At 40.5% G+C, this 26,082-nt stretch overlaps 1 protein-coding gene and 1 long non-coding RNA gene across 5 annotated transcripts; one reads left to right on the top strand and one right to left on the bottom strand.

Moving 5' to 3' along the window:
* Window positions 1-650: 650 nt before the first annotated feature.
* LOC117602812 (uncharacterized) lies at window positions 651-22,538 on the bottom strand. Of its 3 annotated transcripts, XR_004581034.2 has the most exons (4): window positions 22,418-22,538; window positions 18,291-22,338; window positions 3,536-3,707; window positions 651-3,269 (listed from the first exon to the last, which is right to left on the bottom strand). It is a non-coding gene; the product is annotated as an uncharacterized LOC117602812 (long non-coding RNA). The 3 variants fall into 3 exon arrangements; XR_004581032.2 differs by having other exon boundaries at window positions 651-3,707; XR_004581036.2 differs by lacking the exons at window positions 651-3,269; window positions 3,536-3,707 and having other exon boundaries at window positions 18,218-18,568; window positions 18,638-22,338.
* LOC117602806 (thyroglobulin) lies at window positions 4,815-25,006 on the top strand. 2 transcript variants are annotated; one of them, XM_034321291.2, is made up of 11 exons: window positions 4,815-4,952; window positions 5,451-5,624; window positions 5,715-5,828; window positions 14,414-14,549; window positions 19,368-19,798; window positions 20,220-20,766; window positions 21,691-21,934; window positions 22,014-22,282; window positions 22,407-24,188; window positions 24,265-24,722; window positions 24,845-25,006. In XM_034321291.2, the coding sequence occupies exons 4-11, from the start codon at window positions 14,453-14,455 to the stop codon at window positions 25,004-25,006; spliced, it is 3,990 nt and encodes a 1,329-aa protein (XP_034177182.2). In that variant the 5' UTR covers window positions 4,815-4,952; window positions 5,451-5,624; window positions 5,715-5,828; window positions 14,414-14,452. The 2 variants fall into 2 exon arrangements, with proteins under 2 accessions (XP_034177182.2, XP_076547317.1); XM_076691202.1 differs by lacking the exons at window positions 4,815-4,952; window positions 5,451-5,624; window positions 5,715-5,828 and adding an exon at window positions 14,214-14,337.
* The last annotated feature ends 1,076 nt before the right edge of the window (window positions 25,007-26,082 follow it).

The raw sequence follows: 26,082 nt of genomic DNA on the forward strand, positions 1-26,082 counted from the left end.
ACACACGGTGCAGGGTCCGTTTTAGTGCATATACATATACCGAGTGCTTTTCAAATTAGAGCCCGCGCACAACCAGCAGTATGGCGATCTATTGGTCATGAGATCAAAGGTGCCGACACGGAGTGAGCCTACTGTTCTTTCCTATCCTGTGGTCTGGTTCCCAATCTCTGTTGCATATATTCAGCTTTTACTGTATATGCAGACGCGAGGTCCCTCCATTTATTAGTTCTAACCACAGCCGACTCTAGTACTAGCCATGCTGAACAACGTGGCAACACCGCTCACGTGACAATCGGGAGTCCTATTTTCAAAAACAGAGTCCTGTGCTCGGAATTGTAATTAACGTCTTTTTTAATTAAAAGCTGTAGTAATATACACTATTTTGTGTTAATTATGTATAAACAATATATAAACGTTGCAACTATGGCAAATAGAAGTGATGTGGTAGTATAAAATTGTTATAAATGTGATATATATTTTGTGTACTCTCAAAGTAGTTTGGTGTTGTGAAGCATGATATTTGAAATATTTACAGTGGTTTCAAGAAAATTTAGGTATGAAGCAAAATGAAACCATCTTTGGATCAAATTGAAACATTTAAGAATTGATAAACGTGTATATAAGTTAATAAAAACCTTGAAACGAGCGAAATTATTGGAACGAAACCAAAGAGGTTATGTGAAGTCCAGAGAGTAGTCGGGAGTCTGACGACGTTGATTGGCTGAGAGTCTGGGAGTCCGGGAGGCAGATAGAGTAGGGTAGGTGTTGATATATTCAGACCGGACTCCCGCGGTGTTGCCATTTTTACTTCAGCACGGCTAGTACTAGAGTCGGCTGTGGTTCTAATAATTCGATAGTACTTTTTTATGCAGAATGTTTCAAGGAGTTGACACAAGTAAAAAAAAAAATGCAATTCCATTTAAATAAAAGGTGGATTTGCATTTTTTGAGTGCATCGTTGCATTCACGGAGAAAATGAAATCACAGAAAAATAGACATTATCGTACCATTGAACTTTTACATAAACAGCTTTTTGCTATCTCTTACCAAATTCAAGATGTAACCCGTCCCAATTGCATGACGTATCCTGTATACTTTTATTAATTAAAAAACATTTATTTAAAGAAGTTAATAACTTTTTCTAAAAAAATTCTCAGATTGCACGTTCCTTCGGTTCTTCAGAGTAGGCATATATTTTTCAGCAGCGAGGGGTGCTACGGTGCGCTATATAAAATCTACGCATTCAGTCAGTCAGAATTTATCGGAGCGGGACAATTCTATCATTTGGGTTGAAAGAAGGATAGCACGATCACCGTACATCTCATTCTAAACACGCGCCAATGTTTCCCTTTCGTTCTTCAGGCGTATCGTCGCGATGCCTCTGGCGAGATGAACGTTTGAATGTGTTTGTAAAAATACTTGAGGCGCTGTTGCCTTCCTAGATCGTGTTGCGCGCACGCTAGCTGAGAATTAAACCTTTCAAGTTCGTATCAGACCACGCAAGTGGCTCCACCAGGCCCAACGAAAAAACTGCTGTAATACCGACGTCCCGAATCGGAGAGGCACCGACGAGATACTGAGTATCTCGTCGATGGCCGTGTCTATCACCTTAACAGAAGAACTGGCAAAACAGGCACGACTGTTATGCCGATTGTGGAAACCTCTCTTCATACTGGGGAGCCGCACTCCCTAAAAATGACCAAACAATCTTATAATACATTACATTACATTATATTTAACATACTCACTGTATTGTATCATGATTTTTAAATAAATGTATTTTCAAAGCTATGTATACTTACCAATAGGTGGAACCAACCCGACTGTCATGTATGACATGTATGCAACAACATGAATTTCAATTGCACCTTGTTAATAATTTGCTATTAAAATATTTGACCATTGAATATTATAAAACAAATCAGGAGCAATTTTATGGTGCCATAATATCTTTGTGAAAAGATTATTTACTATCTATTTGGAAGATAACAAATTTCTGCTTTTTTATTTGCGAATATCTCATTAAATATAATGTTTGCGACTGGAGCAATTTTAGATTCCGAGGGACCAAATGGGGAGCAATTTTTTAAGATATAAATTGTTAAGAAATATTAATATTCCCCGCCAACTTTACTTAAATCTTGGCGTGCCGCACTTTAACACAGGGGATGGCAGTCTTTAACAGTATCTCGTCGGTGACATGGTAAAACATTTTTCACAAAATTTTGAATCTTAGCCTTTGAGTCGCCAAAAATCCTTCTCGCAAATATTGGTTTTATGCAAAATGAAGCTATTTGAAAAATCTCAGCCAAATCGGGTTTGATAGGTTTTTGGAAACTTCGCCTTTAGATGTATGCGAAAAGTGACGTACTTACATACATATGTAGTACACTGGTGGAAGCATGTGCGTACTAACGGTCAGTGACAGTTGCTTTGTGCAACTCGCGCCCAAATGTAGCGGCGTTTTAAAAAAGAATTGATTTCAACATATATAACTATGTATATAAATTAACACATCATTCCACATTCCACATTCGTGGAATTTCGATAAATAATCCGAGATCATTTATTCGCTGCATTTCACCCATTTATGTACTGAGACTCTACCGATATCGTGCAGCATTTTAATCATAGTTTAATGCTTTATGGCTAGATGGTGTCGGTAGAATCTTTTTGGGGATCGATTTGATGGGATAAATCTATTTTTATAAAAACCGCCGGTTTTGTAAGTTCTTCTAAAGTTACCTTTTCAAATAACTACTACACTACAAGAATATTGTATACATGTTGTATTTTCCAAAAGATATTAAACAATCAGCATTAACTCGTCCAATTCGAAATCGGTGAATTTAAAAGTGTCAATAAAATTCATTTCTCAATGAAATTTTCAAATGTAAGGATTTTAATATAAATGACGCGATGAAGTTTTCAATTTAGTGTCAAAAAGAGACTTGTCCACGTGCTCGAGAAAACAGTTGATTCATACGGAAATTTGGGCCGAAGGTTCCAGTGGTTCCGGTTACGATACTCGTCTACAGGTCAGCGTGTACGAGCTAGTATCGCGGCAAGATCCGGGCAAAGGAATATCAGGAAGAATGGAAAGGGGAATGTCGGTCACTGGGCCTTTCCTCGCAATGACGGTACTTCGTTTAGCGCCTTCGGGCCATCTAGGAATGTTGGAACAGCACAACTCAAAGTGTCTCTCTTCTTCCCTTCTACTTCACTAAATTGGTAACGCTCGTGTCTACCGCGTCTATCTGGTTCACGCGCCTGCGAAATAAATTTCATGCACAAAGTACGATACAAACTCGAACGTAAATCATGACCGCGTGTTTGTCTATCGAAATTATCTTTCATAAATAATAATAAATTAGAATTAGCACATTGGACTAATATACTAAAAAGCGTTTAAACATTTAACGCTTGATAAAATTCAGATGGTACTTTTTAATTAAATAAAAGTTAGTGCTTTAAACACTTCAACGTTCGTATGCTTTGATACTCCAAAAAGCTGAAACGCACGTTCAAAGAGGCACCTTTTTAATTCCGACCAACTTCAAAGCATCTCTCTTGCAACTCGACGTTTACCACGTTGTGCAGGTGTTACGCTTCTTCGTGGGTTACATAAAACGAAGTAACAGTTAAAGCCGTGTATTTAACTTAGGCGGAGTCACTGCACTGAACTAGCTTATCTCCGTAGTTTCCAAGCTGACAAAATCAAAGTAAGTTTACTCAGAAAATAATATAGTATGCCCGGTTCAATTGTATATATTTTTCTTTAATTATTCAAAATACGAAAAAATATTTCATACGAGAACTGTTTCATTTGATAAGACAAACTTAATAGAATAGATAAATCTCTTTTCCTAATTATTGCGTATAGAATTAACAAGGAATGCTTCGTTGTACGTTGCAAGGATTCTTCTGGAGAGTCGGCGACGCACGGGGCTATACACATAGTTAATTTTCAGCTGCCCCCCCGCTTCGCAAAAAGTTGAAGAAACGTTTTCCGTTTGCTGAACAATACCGTTCTCCTTTCTGTTTCCTGGTAGGTCTGCGGTGAACTGGCGAGCGAGGAACGTAGAATCAAAACGTCGAGGTGAACGGGGCGCGGTTTTACGGTGTATTTCCATACCTACAGTCAGGATAACGTGAGTACCGTAAAGGTGCAGAAACGGGTCTGGGTTGGTGGAACGAATTCCTCGCGTACCCACATTAATTTTCAGCTTGCTCCGCTAGAATTACACCGAATCCTTTCGGCAACGGAAAAATGGAAGATAAGAAGAAAGATGGGCGTGTGCAAGGCTTTTCTGCAGGATGCCTATTGGCTCGTTTCCTTTGCGGATACAGAGCTGCTGGAACCGCACTTTTTCGTGTCTACGGCCAATACGACGGGTAGATACCGTAAAGTTGCAGGAGTAGTACGTTCCTGAATCGAATTCCGGACGTGCCTGTACGAGCCGCATGAATTTTTCTCCGAGTTCCCGTTTCTCCATCCGATTCTCTTTGGAGGTACAAGATGAGCCATGCAATTGGGTCAAGTTATATCACACCCTTACAAGGAAGATGATATTTTCCTCTGGCATAAGAGAAATAAAATTGTAGACATTTTCTATGACTTCAGTTTTTTGAATTTATAGATATTTATAAATATTTATAGTGCGAGCGAATTGATGAGACGGAGACTGGCGTATTTTGCAGCGTACAACCAACTAATCGTTGAAATTGACAATAAGATTCATCCTGATTATTTTTCACACCTCTACGAGCAATATCAGGAAATTTCAAAACAATAGACTACTACCAGAGGCAATAGACCCAATAATGTATGTATTCATTGTTCCAATAGGTAGACCGTGTCTCGATCATAGGCCGTTGACTACGGGAGCGTAATTCCGAATGGTTTTGGGTCACCTGGGTCGATCGATGACCCGTTTCATCTATCATTGAAATGTAAGCAACAAATGAGTTACATCAGCAATTTTTACGAGTAACAGGAGGGTAGAACGAGTTAAGGGTAATCGAGTATTCATGGTTCTCTAGATTGATAGGGGTACAATTTTATAGATACGTTATAGCGTAATAGAACGTTTCATGTTTTATGCTTGAGATGGACGTATCATAAATGACATACATAAAATATTAGTCATGAAGGTTTTTAACACGACTGACACACTGGGAATTGATTAATTTCCTAATTGGAGATCAATCAATTATTAATATTAATACTATTCAAAGTCTGTCTTCTGTTTTCTATTGTTCAATTATTCAATTATTCATATTTTCCAGAATCAAAAATTGTAGATTATTCGTAGAAAATGAAATTAAAATGTCTAAGCTTCATTATATTTCATGATAGTTTTGTGTCATCGATTCTTATGAAACTTGATACGTATCGGAATTGAATGAAACAATCTAAATGGAAATAAAAATTTGGTGGATCGAATCCAGCAGGATCGCCGGTGTTACGCGGTTGTCCAGAAGTTGGCGTACGTCGACAGGGCCGTAGAATTCTAGAAGGGGGTCATCATACGAGGCCGGCACCGTCGAACGCACCGAGCCAGGACAGTGTACGAACGTCATTCGGCGCGGACTGAGCGGCTAAAGGCGCGTTACTTCCGAGCGGTACCGTCATTTCAAACAATTCCTTCTGCATCTCTTTCATTATAATTTTACATTGCAAACATTTAGTGCAATTCACGATTAAATTGTCAGGAACAATCGAAGCGGCGCAGTGAGAGAAATCATAGTGCGAGGAAATTCATTCAAGGAGAACCAGGATTATAATTGTCTGCGCGTTTCTTCGCGTGTGGATTACAGCAAATCAAAGTGAGTCTTTATTTTTTTTTTTTATTTTTCATCTTTCAGCTTTCATTCATCGCGAAATCGACGTACGTTCGATGAAAGTTGAGAAACTTTCCGATCGCCTTTTTCGTGTACTTTGAAAATTTTCTGTTAAAATTGTTCCAGCAAGGGACTTTATAGACGATGAATTTTTCCTTCAGTTTTAACGAAGATATCTTAGCGACAGGTTATATTCGATGTTTTATTTATGAGAGTTGAATTTCTTTCTGGGTCGTGGATGCTCGAAGAACGCTTTTAAAACTCAAGTACACGTGTGTTTAATTCATTCTTTTATTCCGGCTGATTAAAAATGCCACGCGAGATGAATTTTTTTTTCTTCTTACATTTTGCTGAAAATACCGAGCTTTTCTTACGCGACGTTATATCCCCGAGCGGAATTTCTTTTCGCATCCGGGTTTAAGATTTTTTTTTAATTACATTAGCAATTGAATAACTTCCTCGCGAGCATGTGTGGAGATCCTATCTCTTGTATAATGATCTGTTATATTCCAATTTTATGCATACAGGATCTTTCAGTGAACGAATGAAACATCAATCGGAAATGTTTCTCTCCTTTCCACGCGTCAACTTATCAAATGCTTTTTCACGATGACAGAAGTTACCCTCGGGCGCAGTAATCTGGTATCAAAAATAAAATTTAAAAAAAAGAGGAATTGTTGAGTACAAATGGATATCACAGACGTTTCTCTACATTTCATTGTCAGTCAAATGTTGCAAAATTTTAGAAAATGATATTTAAAATTTCAAATAATTACAGCAGAATGTATTCCAAAATTAGAATTGAATAAATTGTAATTAGAGCCGTTTCAACGATCCATGGGTTAAAAAATACAAGAATTTAATTGGCCTGAAATAAGGGAGGCGAAAGATTGGAATTTTTTGATTTATACCACCAATAACACGAAGAAGCATTTTCTCTCTGGTTTCAGAGAAAAATGAAATTAACTCTCGGCTATTTTCATTCGTTACCCAGCGACATTGCAATTACCTCGTTTCTTGTGGCCAAAAAAACCTCGAATATAAACCAGTCACGTGCACATTTTTTCAACAAAGATGCTAGATATTTTTTTTCATTTTTTAATTGCAATTATTCAGTGAAATTACATCGACGTTTCGGCACGAATTCGCTTTCGACTCGAGCGTGGAATTCATCGGCGATCGTGGCCACGTAAATCCGCGCGCGAGTCAATTAATTCCCGTGAAATCCGTGTCCACTTGTGCGTGCACTTTCTAAACTGCAACAGGAATGCAATTTCTAGCAGGTGCACGTTTTTCCTAAAACCGAGCGCTGTTCTCATGGACTTCCCGTGATTTTCCACGTTTCCATGTACGTATACGAGGTGTTCAACAGATAAATACGCTGTGTTTCCGAATGGCCCCATCAAAATTGAGAACTCAAGTTCGGTATATAACCTAAATTGATTACAAAAAACCGATTAAAGTTGGTTTCAGAGCTGGATGTCTTACCGTTTTCGAGATATCGTAGTAAGGTTAGGTTAGATTAGGTTAGGTTCTGTGTGTGCGCAGTATTGAATAGCGCATACGTAGTCCCAAAATTATACACAAATTTCTTACCACGATATTCTAAAAAACGGTAAGACATCCGGCTCTGAAACCAATTTTAATCGGTTACTCTCAGTTTTGGTAAGGCCATTTGGAAACTTATCCGATAAATAATTGAGAACGTTTTGAATAAATGATTCTTTCAAATCAAGCAAGAATAATATAGTTTCTAGTTATTACATATTATAAAATTTGGTATATAACTGATATGGGACCCTTTTTCCCTACATTGTCATTTTCCCTGGGGATGCTGACGGGGAACGGTGAAAAGCCGGGACATCACCATTATTCCTGGGGAAGCCTGATTTGATCGCGAGTGTACATACGCGTTTTCTCGCCGATGTGCTCTGGGTATTAATCGCGCCAACTTTCTTTGCACGCCTCTTTCGTCTCGTTTCACGCGCATTCTTTTGTTAGCACCTTGAGAATTCTTTGCAAAGTATTTTGTGCTTCGTTCAAGTTAAATTATACCTATAGTATTCTTTTGAATATAATCTTTGTCTTTAACTTTAATTGCAGTACCAGTAATAAATAAAAATCACGAGTTAAAATAATAATCCCTCGATAAAAGAAAATTTAAAAAACTAATCGTACTACATGAATGAAATAGCTGCATAAAATTTCTAAAGCCATTTGAATCGCAATATGATTCTCCATTTTTAGTATCTGCCTGATTTTCCGAACGTTAGGTACTGTAATTAAGCCGCTGAAATTAATTGGTAGATGATCTGAAATCGTACAGCGAAACATCGTTTCGCAACTCATCAACTTTCAATATACATATTACGCTACGTCGGTTAAAACGTCGATCACATACATATCTCCGGAAGCGATGAAAATTTCATTTTCAGCGGAATTATCGAAAATTCGATGCTGTAATTTATTTCGGCCCTACCTGGTACAGTATCTCCATGAATTCTAATTATCACAATCCATACTTCCTGTACCGAGTAGGAACAAGGAACGTTCATTTAATCGAGTTACTTTTCCGTCCTGTGTACCTACACTTTTATCAACGTTTATTTTCCCTTTTACGAGCCGCGGTTCCACGCAAATGTACCAACTTCGACTTCCTTCCTCCAACACGCATTTCCTGCTCGCTGAAATTTCTGCTTTGCGGGCAATGCTTGAAACTAGGATCAGAAATGATATCACGCCGAGTAATTAATTACTGTATACTACTCAGAATACTCGAAAATTAAAATGTCGGATATCAAAGGTTGAAAGGGTAGCCTTACATGTTTGTAACTAAAAAGTTAAAGCTACTGTCTTCAACCGAAAACTCATCTTTCCAAAAGCTTTCCCTTCGATGAGCCATATTCCCATGGATCGTTATCGAATGCTATCCGGATTTTACACCACACCTACCACGGAATTTTTACCGAGTCTTCTGACCGTGCAACCCGTATTCCTGAATCAACCGTTCCATGCACGCCGACTTCGTTCATCCTCTGCGACGACACAAAGAGTTTCCAATAGCATTTCGCAAAGAAAGCGGCCTTGTGCATCGTGGCTCTCCTCAAAGAAACCGCTTATCCTTCTTTGCGAAACAGTCCTGAGATCATTAAACGAGCTTTTTCCCTGGAGATTGGATCCTGCCCGTGAAATATCGCACTTTAATTGTATCAAATTTTCCGGCGGATTCATCTTGTCGAATATCTTCTGTCATTCCGGAATCCTCGTCCATTCGATTGGTCCAGGATGTCTGTACCTTTTCGCTCGCCGAGTATTCTTCGATATTACGGCTCACATTTCTCTATCGATACGAGGGTTACGGCTTCGTAAAATTCCGCTGGCTTTGGAAAAATTGGGACGTCCTCGTTTTCGAACTTTTTCCAGGAACATGAATACTGGTTTTTTATTTTGCAACTTTCCACCTACATATGTACCCTTCTTCCTTGATGAATAAATTTTTTGGACAGCCTCTTAAATTCTAAATTGAATAGTGAAATTCTGTACTAAAGAACACTATAACAAATAGTCCTCCTTTTAGAACTTTGCCAGGAACATGAATACTGCTTTTTTATTTTGCAACTTTCCACTTGCACATTCATCTTTCTTCTTTGACGGATAAATTTTTTGGAAAGCCTCTTAAATTTTAAATCGGATAGTGAAATTCTGTACTGAAGAACACCATAACAAATACATAGTCTTCGCAGTGTTCCGATCTGATTAGCGCGTCTGTGTTTCTCATATGGCAACTTCCGATGCAGTCGAACGCGGAAACGTAGCACGGATATCACGTGTTCCAGATCATTTCTGAATAGACGTCCGTATACGGTAGAAAGTTGCCTACTAAATACCTTTTTCCAACGTATATTTTCTACGCGCTACTAATGATACCGCGTTCCTTTTATCCGCTCTACCCCATTGAAAAGAGAGCATTTTCAAATTGTCGCCTAGAGAAAAGACGAACGGAAGCGAAGGAAAGAAGTGAGAATAACAGAGGTGGAAATGCTTTGAAACATTTTCTGGAACTCGTGTGACGTAACGTCCGTCTCCGTGCTGAATTCTGTCCGTGTGCCATTGTTGGTGAACACCATGAAACGAGGACGAAGGGAAAACTGACTGGTGAATGTTGCAATGGTGGTTGCCTTTTCGTGAAAGTGTCGTGCGAATGGGATTATACCAACTAGTACTAGAAGCTAGACAACTTTGATCGTAGCCTGAACGATGTAGCAAGTCGGTAGAGTAACTGGGTACTAGGATACCCGACCGAATCTGTCGGACTTTTTTCGAGCGAGACCGGAAGTATTGGATTCGCATAGATCGCGAAGCCGTCCGAGCCCAACCACACTTTTCCGAGTCTGCTTGAGGGCGGAATGGGTCAAATAATTAAGAAATAAAAATGATAGAATTGCAAAATGATCAAGGGTATTCATTATTATAAATTCAGCACGGTATCTGAATACCTTATAAAGATCTGACGCTTTTGGGTATGAAATATCGCAATAAATCGATTAATGTTGTGATGATACAAGTTTGAATTCACTGCAGGTTTCATTTCAAAGCATAGTTTTATTAATTAATAAATTATCGACCACCACTCGGTAAATATGTAAATTAAAAATAAATTTAAAAGCAAAATTTTGCTTATTTAGTAATGTACCAAGCTTGGTCATTATGAAATATGCCTGTTTTGTTAGTTAATAAATTATCGATTCCCACCCAGTGAATATGTAAATGAAAAATAAATTTAAATGCAAAATTTCCATAGAAAGTGTAGAAAGTGTTGATTTTAAATATGCCTAAGACTTTCTGAAAGCCAGTAACGTTCAATTAGCTCACGAAACATTTTGTTCCAATTATTTGTGGAACAAATCCATTAAACGCGAATCCCAGTTTTATCTCCCCTCTGTTTTTAAGCGTCCTTATAAATGTACCAGGGGGAGTTCGCAAGCAAGTGAACAACAAACCCTCGGTTAATGCCCGGATCGGCTTTTACCGACTTTCAGTCGGGAATAAAGGGAACAATGAAAGAATATGTGGTGATAATGTACACGCGATGAGAAAATGCAGTCTCGTTAGCCGTTGTTCTTCAAGAACAACGAAAACGGTAACACGTTGTGTAAGAGTTCGACATTCGACGAACAAACGTTTCAGAATGTACGCTTGAGTGGAACGAAAGTTGTTGCCAGCGGAGTGGTTGGAAAAGGTTCTGTTCTTCAAGGTACAGGAGTCTTTCTAATGGCGTACAATATCGTTGTTATGCATACTGCAGGTGCACTAGTTTCCTTTAGAGAGGCTATCATCGTTAATGCCCAAGGATACGTGAAATACTTTGCATTGAACAAAAATACTTTTCTCCTATAAGAAGAATTTCTCACCGTTCTAAGACATTCAATTATCATCATATATTCACCAAGTACGCATTTTACTAACCCATAACTGCTGTATCGTTTTCGTTAGCACCTGGTATTATCTCCATTATCGTCTACCTGTGCGGGCTCGTTGGAACGTGGAGAACCGAATCGCTTTCTAACGGAAGAAAAAGAATCTAGGAAGTTTGAAACCAAACTGCTGGTGTAAAGCTGTGATCCATAACGCGAAGTGTTAACCCAGTCGATGATATAAACGCGTGGGTACTTTCTATTTTCGTCGGGTCCACGTTTGTACCAGTGAGCTACTTATCGGCGGTGAAAAAGAAGGATGCAGCCGATCGTTCTTTTCATTCAAAGTGGTCCATCATGAGTCAATTCCGGTTTTCGTTCTCGCGAGAAGCTCATTCACGTTTTCCCATCGGTCGATGACCCCATCGGGCGGAGGTAGACCTCGTGGAACTCATTTTAAAGCAACCTTTCCATGAAAGTGTTCCATCGATGACGCAGACAAGGTTGCCGTGTGTGTATTCGTGTTTGACAATAGAAAGTTAAGACGAGAGAGCAGAGCCGGCTCGACCCGGAAGGGACCTCCGATGATGACGAACTGACCCACATCCTGAGCATGTGTCTGTATTAGCCTTGAAAGAGCGACCAATCTTCCCGCGCTACGAACCATCTTTTGATCTTTGCAGAATATACTGGCGAACTTTTATTTTTCCAGGCATATTACAATGGAATTTTTTTTTTTTTTTTTTTTTTAGAAAATTCCCTGCCTTCGATACTATGCTTTCCCAATTACTATTACTATTTAATAAAGGAATGCTATTTCTTTTTTTCTTTCATTTCGTTGCCTCGACAATTTCGTTTCGTCTGGGCCTAACATAATGCCAGTCATGTAGGTAGAAAAGTAAAGGTAGCTTTTATGTACGCTGAAATTACCCACGTTACATCCTTTGGGAAGCCTTTAAATTTAGGGTGTATCCTGTCGTATGAATAATGCATCGAGAAAGAGTGTACGAACCGTGGTCAGGACCCTAACGTCACGGTAATTACACCGATGATCACGTTCAGATTACGTTCGACGATCGTTACACCGTTATTAGACCAAAAATTTTATCAGAATAATTCTTATGTAGAAAAATCGTTCGTACACTTTGGATAACTCCGTAATAATTTCACTTCGACGAAATGATTTTATTTTCAACTTCTAAATTAAACAGAAATTGACGATTTATAATATTCTTTTATTTAACCTTGGGATGGCGGACCATGGAGAGAGACCTATCTCAATTTAACCCTTTGCTACACGGTAACACATTATATGTGTCACCTTTTGCTTTTCTGCTTTTTAGCTCTAGCTTTTTATCTCACACCCCGGTTATTTTTGTACGGAAACTTTTCTTATGTGATACTAAGATGTGAATCTAACAATTTGTTGATTTCGGAAATTTCCCTTTGTTTATTGAATTTCATTATAAACAAATTTTTCTTTCGTTTTTTTTTTTTTTAAATCGATTCTAATAAAATTCGAATGTGAACATATTGATATTTTGATGCTGATTTATATTTTTGGGGTCACTGATTACGGAACTGGAATCAGACTTTTAAAATCCAAGATGGCGGATCCAATATGGCAGACCAAAAAAATAGAAAATATCGCTGATGTTGTGAAATTTTGAATATAAGGGTTTTCCGGAACGCTGATTACAAATCTGGATTCAGATTTTCGAAATTCAATATGGCTGACCAGGAATTGAAAATATTGCTGTCGCTGTGAATTCGCCATCATGAATTTTGAAAATCTGATCCCAGATTCGTAATCAGCGACCCCGTAAACCCCTTATGCTAGTAAAATTAAAAAAACTGTTTACATAGAAAGATTCGTGCATGAAAGGGTTATTTTAAAAATCTGTTACTATAGATCTGAGTCGCGATTCACCCTGCATTCACCATAGAAATAAGATTAAAAAAAAAAAGATTAATGTAGTTAGAGAAATACGAATGAAATATTGATAAGAAGAGAAGAGAAAGAATTGCAGCAGCAAGCAATCGGCTATTGAAAGAAAAACACCTCTGTTTTTTCTTTTAATCATCTTTTTACCCAAGGAACGATGGTCACAATGAAAATATCCACGAGCTGGCAAACGAAAAGAAAGGCAACGTCCTCGTCGAACTTGTAACGAGGAACAAAGGGAGGTGAAAAGAAACGAAAACGACCTGACAATTCGTAGATCCCGAAGCCAACCACGGCTCATGAATAACGGAGAGGAATGCATTAGAATATTCACTGCGGTATAACGAATAAGGAGACATAACTTTCCTTGTTATTTTCCTTTATTTCAAACCTGACAATCTTTAAATTGTCTATCGTCCATGATTTTACTAAAAGCATTACTCGTTAAACTAATTATTGATTCGTATCTTGAATTGCAAAATCAATTCTCTGGTCTGTCCACAAAATAACCAAAGAGAATTTTTTTCTATTATTATTGTTGAAAACGTTTCAACGTACGAGATAGATTTCATTTCAATTGAACCGTGTTGTTACCCTTTTTTTTCCATTTCGACGAGTTCGTTTTGAAGGTAGAAATGAAAAGAGTGCTCCTTGCATTCGCGTCGACGAGTTTTGATTTCTCGGCCGGAAAGTTTTTCCATTACTGGATCTATAATCTTGGCTTTTATTGGCCTCAAAACGCGAGACGCAAGTTTAAAAGAAGTTTAACAAATTCCACGGGAAAACGGGATCTGATCTGCCCTTAAGCGTGCCACAATATTCTTTCTATATTAATTATTTCGTCGATTAATCTTTAATTGAACGAACAAAATATTCTTTGCATTTATCCTATTATTTATGTCAGGCCATTTTATTAATAATTCTTGGTACGTTAGGAATTTAACCCAGACCTAGTTCAATTCTAACTCGCTTTCTAATTCAATCCAAATATGCTCTAGTAATTTCTTGCAGAGGTTCTCAATCAAGATTCAATCTATATCCAATGGAGATTTAATCGACTTCTCGGGTACCCGCGAAATTGCCAATATTCAAATTGAAGGTCAAAATTGAAAATAAATGAAGAAATTTTAAAAAAGTGAACAATTCATTCTGTTTAATCGATTATTTAACAGCGCTATTAATTTCGATTCTTTTTCTTCTTCTGATTATAGATATAGAGGCCGATTAAAAAATCACTTGATGCGCTGAGGATGCGCCGTGATTTCTGCAACGGTGGGCTTGCCTGCGCCGTTGTGTGGGTGTCATCGACCTGTCTGCTATTATCTTTGTCATCATCGGTCACAGCAGGTACGTCTACCTTTTTCCATCGACATTATTCTATTTTTTTTTTTTTCCCACCGATTTCCCTCATCCCTAGTTCCTGGCCGCCAGCTTCGTTCGTCCGTAATGATTGGTCCCGAATTATTGAAAGAGCGGCCATTAGCAAACAATAGAGCCTCGTCGTGTTCACGTTCGACGAGGGACGAAGTGTGTGTAGGGGAAGGAGAGAGAGAGAAAAAAAAATGGAAAGCAAGCTCTCGAAACGGGCGTGTATCTGCATATAATGCAACGAACAGAAACGTGATCGGATTTCGAGAATCGTTCGTCGGACAGAGATTCGTCCTTGTGATGTTGCGAAAGACCAACAACTCTCCTGGGAGAAGGCAAACCAATGGTTGCCTCTAATCCTCCCTTTTAGCCCGTTCAAAGACACCTCTCACGGTGAAGTTTGCTCGTTCAAGTTTATTGTGAAATTGAAAAAGGAAAACTTTTACTTGATTCTCTATTATGGTAAACAGTAGCCAGTGGAGAAATAGAATTTACTTATGTAAATACCTAATTATGCAAGTACAGAATAAGTACGTAATTATGTAAGTGGTAAAAGGAAATTTCTTTCACTCGAATGTAAGTGTTATAGCGGAGTAGATAAACTTTAATGGTATTATCGCTATCGAGTACCAAGTACCGAGTATCGAATGAAGAGTACCGAGTATTGAATATCGAATACCGAGTATGGAATGAAAAGTACCTAGAATCGAGTATCGAACGAAGAGTATCGAATACAGAGGACTGAGTACAGAGTATCGAATGAAGAGTACCGAGTACTGAGAATTGAATGAAAAGTGCACAGTACAGAGTACCGAGTACCAAATATGGAATGAAGATTACCGAGTACAAAGTATCGAATGAAGAGTGTCGAGTACCGAGTATGGAATGGAAAGTACCTAGAATCAAGTATCGAACGAAAAGTATCGAATACAGAGTACCGAGTACCAAGTATCGAATGAAGATTATCGAGTACAAAGTATCAAATGAAGAGTGCCGGGTATCGAGTACCGAGTATGGAATGAAAAGTACCTAGAATCGAGTATCGAAGGAAGAGTACCGAATGAAGAGTACCGAGTATGGAATGAAAAGTACCTAGAATCGAGTATTGAAGGAAGAGTATCGAATACAGAGGACTGAGTACAGAGTATCGAATGAAGAGTACCGAGTACTGAGAATTGAATGAAAAGTGCACAGTACAGAGTACCGAGTACCAAATATGGAATGAAGATTACCGAGTACAAAGTATCGAATGAAGAGTGTCGAGTACCGAGTATGGAATGGAAAGTACCTAGAATCAAGTATCGAACGAAAAGTATCGAATACAGAGTACCGAGTACCAAGTATCGAATGAAGATTATCGAGTACAAAGTATCAAATGAAGAGTGCCGGGTATCGAGTACCGAGTATGGAATGAAAAGTACCTAGAATCGAGTATCGAAGGAAGAGTACCGAATGAAGAGTACCGAGTATGGAATGAAAAGTACCTAGAATCGAGTATTGAAGGAAGAGTATCGAATACAGAGGACTGAGTACAGAGTATCGAATGAAGAGTACCGAGTACTGAGAATTGAATGAAAAGTGCACAGTACAGAGTACCGAGTACCAAATATGGAATGAAGATTACCGAGTACAAAGTATCGAATGAAGAGTGTCGAGTACCGAGTATGGAATGGAAAGTACCTAGAATCAAGTATCGAACGAAAAGTATCGAATACAGAGTACCGAGTACCAAGTATCGAATGAAGATTATCGAGTACAAAGTATCAAATGAAGAGTGCCGGGTATCGAGTACCGAGTATGGAATGAAAAGTACCTAGAATCGAGTATCGAAGGAAGAGTACCGAATGAAGAGTACCGAGTATGGAATGAAAAGTACCTAGAATCGAGTATTGAAGGAAGAGTATCGAATACAGAGGACTGAGTACAGAGTATCGAATGAAGAGTACCGAGTACTGAGAATTGAATGAAAAGTGCACAGTACAGAGTACCGAGTACCAAATATGGAATGAAGATTACCGAGTACAAAGTATCGAATGAAGAGTGTCGAGTACCGAGTATGGAATGGAAAGTACCTAGAATCAAGTATCGAACGAAAAGTATCGAATACAGAGTACCGAGTACCAAGTATCGAATGAAGATTATCGAGTACAAAGTATCAAATGAAGAGTGCCGGGTATCGAGTACCGAGTATGGAATGAAAAGTACCTAGAATCGAGTATCGAAGGAAGAGTACCGAATGAAGAGTACCGAGTATGGAATGAAAAGTACCTAGAATCGAGTATTGAAGGAAGAGTACCGAGCATCGAGTACGAAATACCAAATATCAAGTACCAATTTCCTAATACCAATTGCCGAGTGTCAAGTACCAAACAAAATATAACAAATATTAAATACAAAGTACCAAGTATGCCTGTATCAATTGATATGAGTAGATATACCCAGGAGACCCACGAGTCTCCCTAATCAACGAGTTAATTATTTGCCGTGGATTATACAGCGGTGAACCAGGCTACATCCTGCAGGCGGATGAACGATCGCACTTAACGAGATACGTTAATTACGAGGTTAAATCGCCGATGGTGTGGACCGAACGACGCTCAAGTTCAATCGATTGGCAATGTGTTACAGCAGGATATCCCGGCGTTCTCGATAAATATCAGGGCCAGAACGATTTGCATGCTAGAGGCAATAACAAATTGAATTTCTCTCGCACCGTTAAAGTACATTCCTCCGCATTCCTTCGTCTCGACCCGCGAGTACATCGTTCCTCTTTACGTTTTCTCTTCGCTCTTTCACATTCTTGCCATTTTACCATTCCTACGTCTCTCGTCTCTTTTTTGATCCATCTACCGCTGTGCCGTTGCCGTTACACGCATTCCACGGATGCTTTTGTTCATGACTATCGTACTACAACGAGAGGATACACAGATGCTTTGCTCTTCGTTAAGATGTTGACTACCCGTGATGACAGTTGGAAATTAAATGATTTCATTTGGATATAGTTGGAAATTGAATGCTTAGATTCTGATAGTGTAGAGAATTGAGAGCTAAAATTTGAATATAGTAGAAAATCGAAGGTTTCGATTTATCTGTCACGAACAATCAATGAAAATTGTGAAAGTATAAAGTTTCACAGTTTTACAATGCCCTGGTTGCACCTATGTAAAATGCATATAGTGGAAAGGACTGTGAATCTAATTATAATCCTAATCACTCTAATCATTTTTTAACACTTATTTAATATATTATAGCAATATAATTTGCTAATTAAATTTTGACGAAACTACGTTCGGTGTTAATTTGAAGAAAAAGTCATATTGCACGGTGCAATATAATTCCATTGCAAGATAAAGGATGTCGTAACAGGGAAACTCGCACGAGGATTAACACGAAACGGCTATAATAGAGGTAGAAAGGCAGGAGAGAAAGAGGGCGATGGTCAACGAACCGGAAATTCGGGTAATCGGATGTGCTGGAAGTTTCACTGGACTTTTATGAAATCTTTAACGATGAGAGAATACAGTGGGCCTGGTATAGAGAGTCAAAGTAAAAATTCAATTGAAATGCGACACATGGATTTATATCTATCCTATATGTATATTCAACATGTGATTTAAGTAGTGTATACACATAGTACCATGCGAATCCTTGGAAGCATGTCGCGTTGACAAAGGTAAATTTCAAATGACCCCTGAACGTGTTAATAAAAGTGTGCCTTACCATTAAACGTCCCTGAACGTTCATAAGACCCGAGTGCACTTGACCCGAGCCTCTTCTATTCCGTTCTCGCCAAACATAATCATCGACCCGGATTATTTAACGCCAGCGGTGATCAGTAAGAGGATCCAGAACAAAAACGCGTTCGTCAAAGTTTCGCGTGACCAGAGGCAGTTGCTGTTAATCGAATCAATCGTCACAGTTGCATTCCTTTATTTCCTTCTCGCCTATGGCTACGACCCATCAGGCAGTCCGCAACGTCTGACTCAGCCGAGTTTGTTCTGGAAATGTGCTCGTATCACGTTAGGTAAGCGTAGTAAGTGTGGCAGTAGGATGCGAAGAACCGTTACCTCGACTCCCCGGCTATTTTTATTATTATTTCCCGTCGTCGTTGCGCTACACTTTGATTCATCGAACAAAGGCAAGCTGGGATACACGAGGATCGTGATGATGCTTGACCAATAAAGGTGTATTCCTTGTAACCGAGACCCATAAACCACAGGCTCGCTTCTTCAAAACCAGCCGAATGTGCTCTTGAATAAATTTGTGTCAAGGTGTGCCGCTTTTTACCGAGCCGTTCCGACACTTTGCGAGCCAGACGAATATTTTTCGGAGGTTCCTTAATTAATAAACGGAGTGGCGCCATGCTTGGCTGCGTCATTCGCCAGGGATACTTAATTCTGTATCTCTTAAAAGAAATCAAGTTTCTAACGATGGTCAATGGTGAAGGTGTGAATTTTAAAAATTAAGAAATTTAGTGCTTCGAGGTGAAAATTATTTAGAAATGGGAATTTCAGGATTTCAGAAGTAGAAATAAGAATTTTTTAATTTGAAAATTCAGAGTTTCGAGTATTCGAATCGAGTTCGAATCCCCAGTTAGTATCCGCCTTTCGAAATGAAGGGTAGCTGAATTTTCAAATAATAAAATTTGCAAATTTCTATCCTGAATAATTAAAGCCTTGAAATAGCTATTTCCAGCATGGCATATTTCCCATGAAAAACGGTAACTCTAACCAGCATTATCATTCCCACCAGTTACGCTGGGTAACTCGCTTAAAGACCTCCCGTTTGATTTTCCAGAACCACCGTTGAAGACGGTAGGTCGATGCCCATCCTTCGAGGAGCAGAACGTGTGCCCATCGCGAGCGCCATCCTGCGAAAATGACTTCCAATGTCAAGCTGGGGGTGAACGTTGCTGTAAGACATCCTGCGGTAAGAAATGTGTCCTCGGCGAGCTGACAGGATGCGAGCAATTGGCCCAAGCAGCCATAAGAAGATCCCGTGCCCTGGGCCCTCGTGGACTATCCCAATTCATACCAAAGTGTAACAACGAAACTGGCGAATTCGAAAGGATACAATGCCATCCCCGTGAGAACAGGTGCTGGTGCGTCGACAAAATCGGCGCTGAAGTTCCTGGTACCAGAGGGTCCAGCAAAGATGTTATCGACTGCGACAATCCTAGAAAATGTCCAGCTCATAGCTGTCGAATGTTGTGTCCGTTAGGTTTCGAGGTAATTCTCCGATTAAAATGACGATTAAATTCTCATCCATTATGGTAACGAATGCATGATTGAAGTAACGTCAGAAAATTGTGTAGGCGATAATTGATCGACAGGCTATACTCTATAGTTTTGCTGGCAATCAATTAGTCAACCGAGGCCACGTATTGCGGCAGTGAATGATGTCGCAAATGACCACTCTGTAATCTCGTTACCGTTGCTTTTACCGTTTGCAGAAATAACCGAACGACGCGACGTCGAAGAATGGTGATTTTCTCTCTCTAGCGGGGAAAAATTCATAAAAGATTTAATTATACTAGGTCGCTTAAAAATTTCACCACATTTTTGATAAAAAAAAAAAAATTTTACCAATTTTGTTAACGGTCTGTTAACACGACACTACATTCGAGCGATTTCTCATTTGAATCGACAGATTGAGGCTAAAACTGGCTGTCCGAAATGCGAATGCCGGGATCCTTGCCGCGGCATCATCTGTCCAGGGACCAGTCAAACGTGCGAGTTGATTGATGTAACGTGCGCTCGTCCACCGTGTCCGCCAATTCCCAGCTGTCGTAAAGCGAAATCCCTGTCGACTATATGCCCGGCTGGTGAACCGTTGCAAATCACAGATTCACCGAGGCCATTTCTCTGCGGCGACTCACCCGGCAAACCGACCTGCCCGCCGATGTACAGCTGCTTGGTGGAGCCGAAACAAGAGTACGGAGTCTGTTGCCCTTCGAGCATCAATCTGAAACGAGCGGGAACATGCCCGTTAGAGGAACCGGCTATATGCGGCAACTCGTGTCAGCATGATTTAGAATGTCCTGATCCACAGAAATGCTGTACCAGCGAGAAATGCGGCGGAGGTGTTTGTTCTATACCTCAAGGTCTTAGCGCCTGCCATAGGGACAGAATGCTGGCCGAGATGCTCAGCATATCCGAGAGACAGGGTCGCGGATACGTCCCACAGTGTACCGAAGGTGAGAGAAATTCAGGGATTACTGATCCCTTTAAATCTTGGCTAAGTTACTGCTTTGGTTGATGGCTATAAGGATATTCTGGTTGGGAGCAGTGTACCTTTTTAAGTTGACTCTTGCGACGGTAATTGGGTGACCATTTCTTTTCCACTTCTAGTTATTTTTGAATATGCTTCTGAATTGAATTATTCTGAATATGCCTCTGTCATATGGGCTCCTAGCTTGCACAGGCATGTTGTTGCTCTCGAAAGGGTGCAACACAGATCTTTGTGGTTCCTCTCCACTAGGACAGATCATCCAATGATCTGTAGAGTATAATGAGTTGACCATAATTATGAAGAAATCATGAATCGTTTCAATATACTGACTCTTGAGAATAGAAGAAGCATAGCTGAGGTGCTCTTCATTCAGCGTATCATCAACTGCTGCACCCTACTCGAGCAGATTAACTTTCACCTGCCTCAGCATGCTGTCAGGCCCTCTAAGTTATTCCTACCACCTCGATACTCCTTAAGGTTTGGACATACTGATCCTATATGTAGATCATGCAAAACAGTCCATTTATATCAAGCGATGATCGACATCTTTAACAACTTTACCAGCAGCACTAACAACAAGACTAAAATCTGCAGATTATTTCAGCATTAACCTTGAACATTTCGGGGTATCATTGTAGCATTGGTATGTAATTACTGAGTAATTGTCGTCACGTATGCACTCTGCGGGGTTGGGGCTATCTGTCAGGCCCAATTCTTAATCAGGAACATAATCAAATGTTGTACTTGTGCAAGTACTATATTTATGTATATATTACGTATGTGTATGAATGGGCAAATGCCCGTATAATAATAATAATAATAATAATAATAATAATAATAATAATAATAATAAGCTTCATCCTCATTAACGTTCTAATTAATATTTCAGATGGAAGTTACGAGACCAGACAATGTTCGAGAAACGGTCTGGTTTGTTGGTGCGTGGATAACAACGGTCGGAAGATAACCGGCAGCATGGGACCGGCGGAGAAAGTCGATTGCAAGTCGATAACGAAGGGGAGGTCCCTTCCGGCATCCTGCGTTTCCCAGCAGTGCGCACAAGTTTGCCAGTACGGCTTTAAAACCGATGCTTCCGGCTGTCCAACTTGCGAATGCGATAATCCTTGCGAAGGGTAAACTTGAAACTGACAATTATTCGAGTAAAGCGTTCGGTAACATCGTTTCACCAGTCTGAATGTCATCGTTCCTCAGGTTTCCTTGTCCAGTAGGAGAAGAATGTGTACTAAATCGCGAAGATGGATGTCCAGACTTTCTTTGTCCAACGAGGCCAGAATGCAAAGCGAAGAAAACTTACAAGAGCCCCTGCGTCTATGGAACTCCTTTAATCGATGAAGAACGTAACGCGGTGACATGCTCAGCAAATGATACCTGTCCAATGGGTTATAAATGCACCGCTGTACCGGAAGCTGGACAGTCGGTGTGCTGTATGACCTCGGCTAATTCGACCAAGCCACAGACTAGTAAGATGCCTTTCATTTCAGAAGCGTAGAAATAGAGATTATGGGCCGCGAAGGTCCTAATCTCACAGAAGTTAATAAACCATATATGTATGATTGAAAATCACTGATGATAATTTAATTTTAGTGTGCGAGTACCTGCGAGAATTCAACGACCGCATGGAAGGAACAAGGGATGACATGTCCTTGGCAATACCACCTCCTCAGTGTGAAAAGGATGGCAGCTACAAACCTCTCCAATGTCACAACAGCACCTGTTCCTGCGTGAATGACAGAGGAGTGATATTAAAGACAGGAGTAAATCGCAGTACCGACTGCAAGGAGATAAAGGACCTTTTGAAACTATGCGGATCTCTGTCTTGTGATTTAGCTTGTCCTTACGGTTACGAGGTCGACCCAACAGGCTGCGAGCAATGTCGCTGTCACGATCCTTGCAAAGACGTCAGCTGTGGCCCTCAAGAGACCTGTACGATGGTGGATGTGAATTGTGGTTCTGGACAACACTGTCCAGCAGTTCCAGCCTGTTTAGCCACGAAGCCAGGACAGTGTCCGTATTTGGTTCCCAGCTCGTCCAGTTGCGAATTACAATGCAATAACGATCAGGAATGTTCAGCGTCCGAAAAGTGCTGCTCCACCGGCTGTGGCACGCAGTGCGTAGCTCCAGTGATGGCTACTGCCTGTCAACACGCGCGCGCAGTGGCGGAACACGCAGCTAGGGAGTCTGGAGAACCGGCGAGGAGGACCTACATTCCCAGATGCGACGCCAGTGGAGCCTTCGAGCCAGTCCAGTGTCACAACGGAATGTGCTGGTGTGTAGATAAGGAGGGTAGAGAGGCAGCTGGCACTCGTGTCCTCGAAGGCGTAGTGCCAAAATGTAACACGCCACTGCGATGTCCAGAAATTGACTGCAAGTTGGACTGTCCTGAAGGATTCGAACTGGACCCAGACACAGGTTGCCCGACGTGTTCCTGTAGAGATCCCTGCAAGAGTGTAACGTGTAGGGGTGAAAACGAGGCTTGCAGAATGGTGGAGGTAGCCTGCAGCATACCACCCTGTCCTCCCGTGCCTGTGTGTCTCCCTAAGAAGGACAATCCATGTCCTAACGGGTCTCCGCTACTGAACCCGGATGGATTACCTGCAACCTGTGGCCCGCATGGTCAACACTGCCCTTCCACGCACAAATGCGAATTGTCTCCCTTAAATGAATACGCTGTGTGCTGTCCAAAACCTCGCGAAGTCTGCTTTGAACCACCAAGAAAAGTATCGTGTAGTCTAGGGATAAGTACGAACGAGACAGAGAGATGGTACTTCGACCCAGAACGCAACGAATGCAGAAGGCAAACAGAGTGCACTCTGGGTCACAATGACTTCTCCAGTCGTCTGGTCTGCGACACCGTCTGCCCTGTATTGTCGCAATGCGAGAGGCTCCGAGAAAAGAACTTAAAAACATCTCAGAGACTGAAACAACCGACCTTCCTACCTAGATGCGACCCGGATAATGGCATGTGGGAGCCAGTCCAGTGTTTGGAACACGTCGGCGTTTGCTGGTGTGTCAACAGAAAGGGTCAACCGGTGAAGGGTTCGCTTACAAGAGGACCAGAGCCCAAGTGTAACTTCAGACAGGCCAGACGGGGAGGCAGAGGACCGGCGGTTCAAGAAATCGACCATGAAATTCAGGCTTTCATGGAGAACGCTCTGATAAACTTGGAAAGCGACGACAAGCAAATAGAAAAGGTGTTGGGTACTAGGTGTCAGGCGATGAAGGACAGAGGACACGTGCCGGCCATTTGTGACCGTCAGGGGAGGTTTGAACCAACGCAGTGCGCTGGTGACACCTGCTGGTGCGTCGACGAGGCGGGAAATCAGTTAATTGGATCTGAACCCTTCTTGAAAGGAACCAACATATGCTGTAAGAAACATTCGTTTCACCTCCAAACCACTTTACAAAGAGAAATGTTCTAAAATTGTATTTTTATTATACTTAGTGCCAACCCCAGTAGAAGCTGTCGAAGTCAGCCTACGTTTCCCCGGTAGATTCTTAGCCGATGACGAAGCTACCTTCATCAGACAAGCAGGGGATCTCCTGCATGATTTAGGCGCCAGATTGAGAAACGACATACGCGTGGAGATCAATCAAGATTCAGCTCTGCTCAGTTTTGAAATAATAGGACCTAACAAGGTCGATGTAGCTTTCCATTTGGAGGAATTGACTCGAATCCAAAAATTGTCCATGTTGGGTTCTTTCGCGGACGCTACCATGTCTCGTTTCACGCATAGATCAACCCCAATGGCTATGCAAAGTCGAATAGTCGCACTGGAACAACGGGAGATCCTCACGGAAGTAGAAGCTCCGGTTTATCAGACAGCCACTCTGGTTCTGGCTGCAGGAAGCGCTTTCATAATCAGTAGTTTATTGATTCTGTTAATGTTGTACCGTAAAAAGGTACATAATTATATATAAAACTCTTCCAAGTATTTTTTATTCATGGATCATAGCTAACCTGGTATCTGTCGCTAAATGATTTACCAATTTGGGAATTAAGATATTTTAACATTTTATTTCAGATGAAAATGAAGGATCTATCAAAGGTATTGGCAACGGACCAACATTTTCTCGCGTACCAACAACCTGTCTATGTGATATCAGGAGTAGAACAGGACGAGAAGAAGAAGGACATCGCTGAAGTGCAGGACAATACAACGTCGGACGTGATCGTGGGAACATAGAATGATCGACGGATCGATGATTCTCATTCCATGCGCGTTATAGTCATGAAGTCACATTCTCGTAATCCATTTCCCCTCCTTACTACGATAAAATATTTATTCTTGAATACGAGATACATTGCGACTGGCTAGAATCGACGGTCGACCGAATGGATTGCAAGCAGTACTTCCTTCATCGTGCATTATTTAATTCACAATACAGGATGTACAAACTTGCGATAGAGTTTTTTTTTTGTTTTTTTCAAGGGAGGGAATTAATTCGGTCGATCGCCGAGGGAATAGTTCTTAATTTAAGAAGAACAATCCGATTTTCTCGCGGGTCTCATACTCTCTGCTTCATCTAAAACGTCGGAGCCGCTAACGCAAAAGTGTCCTGGCCCGAGAATAATGACGCGAGGATATCGTTGCGTTAATGTATCATCGTGGGTGTAAATACTAGACTCATAACTGTGTTCGTTTATTTATATAGCTCAATAAAAACCAGAAATTCCTTTATTCAATGAAAATCTATCATTTCGCTCCGATACGTTTCGGATGCGAGGCCAACTGTCCGCCCTATCGGAGACCTATTTCCCTAAATCAATATCCCTAATGTGTCCTACCAGTTGATTTTCCTATTCTATATTAGAAAAGAAAAAGTATCCGTTCTTTCTACGGAAGATACATTTTGGATGAGAGATTTTGTTTTCAAGTGGTTCTGGATGTTTCAGCGGATGCTGGACATGAGTACCGTAAGTAGAAATGCTTTTTTTAGCCAGACCTCCACCAATCACATAGCTGCGCATCGTTCTAGTGTCTCTACTTGTTCCGCAAGCTCTCCCTATAGTTAAATTCCAATAAATACTCCAATAATTTGACTCATAAGTGAAAAATGACAATTAACCCTTAAGTGTTAACTTCCTTTGTTTACGATTGTGATATGTATCACAGGAATGTCTAAAAGTGTCAACGTTAAATTTAGTTTTAAAAAAATCTTCCATACGTGGGTGAAAACGCAGCCTGAGCTTTCGACGGAAATGTACGATGTATTCCGAAAGGCATTCGAGGCCGAGATCGAGTTTAGACGAAGCGCGGAG

This window comes from Osmia lignaria, chromosome 12 (genome assembly GCF_051020975.1).
Source record: "Osmia lignaria lignaria isolate PbOS001 chromosome 12, iyOsmLign1, whole genome shotgun sequence".
Taxonomy (NCBI): domain Eukaryota; kingdom Metazoa; phylum Arthropoda; class Insecta; order Hymenoptera; family Megachilidae; genus Osmia; species Osmia lignaria.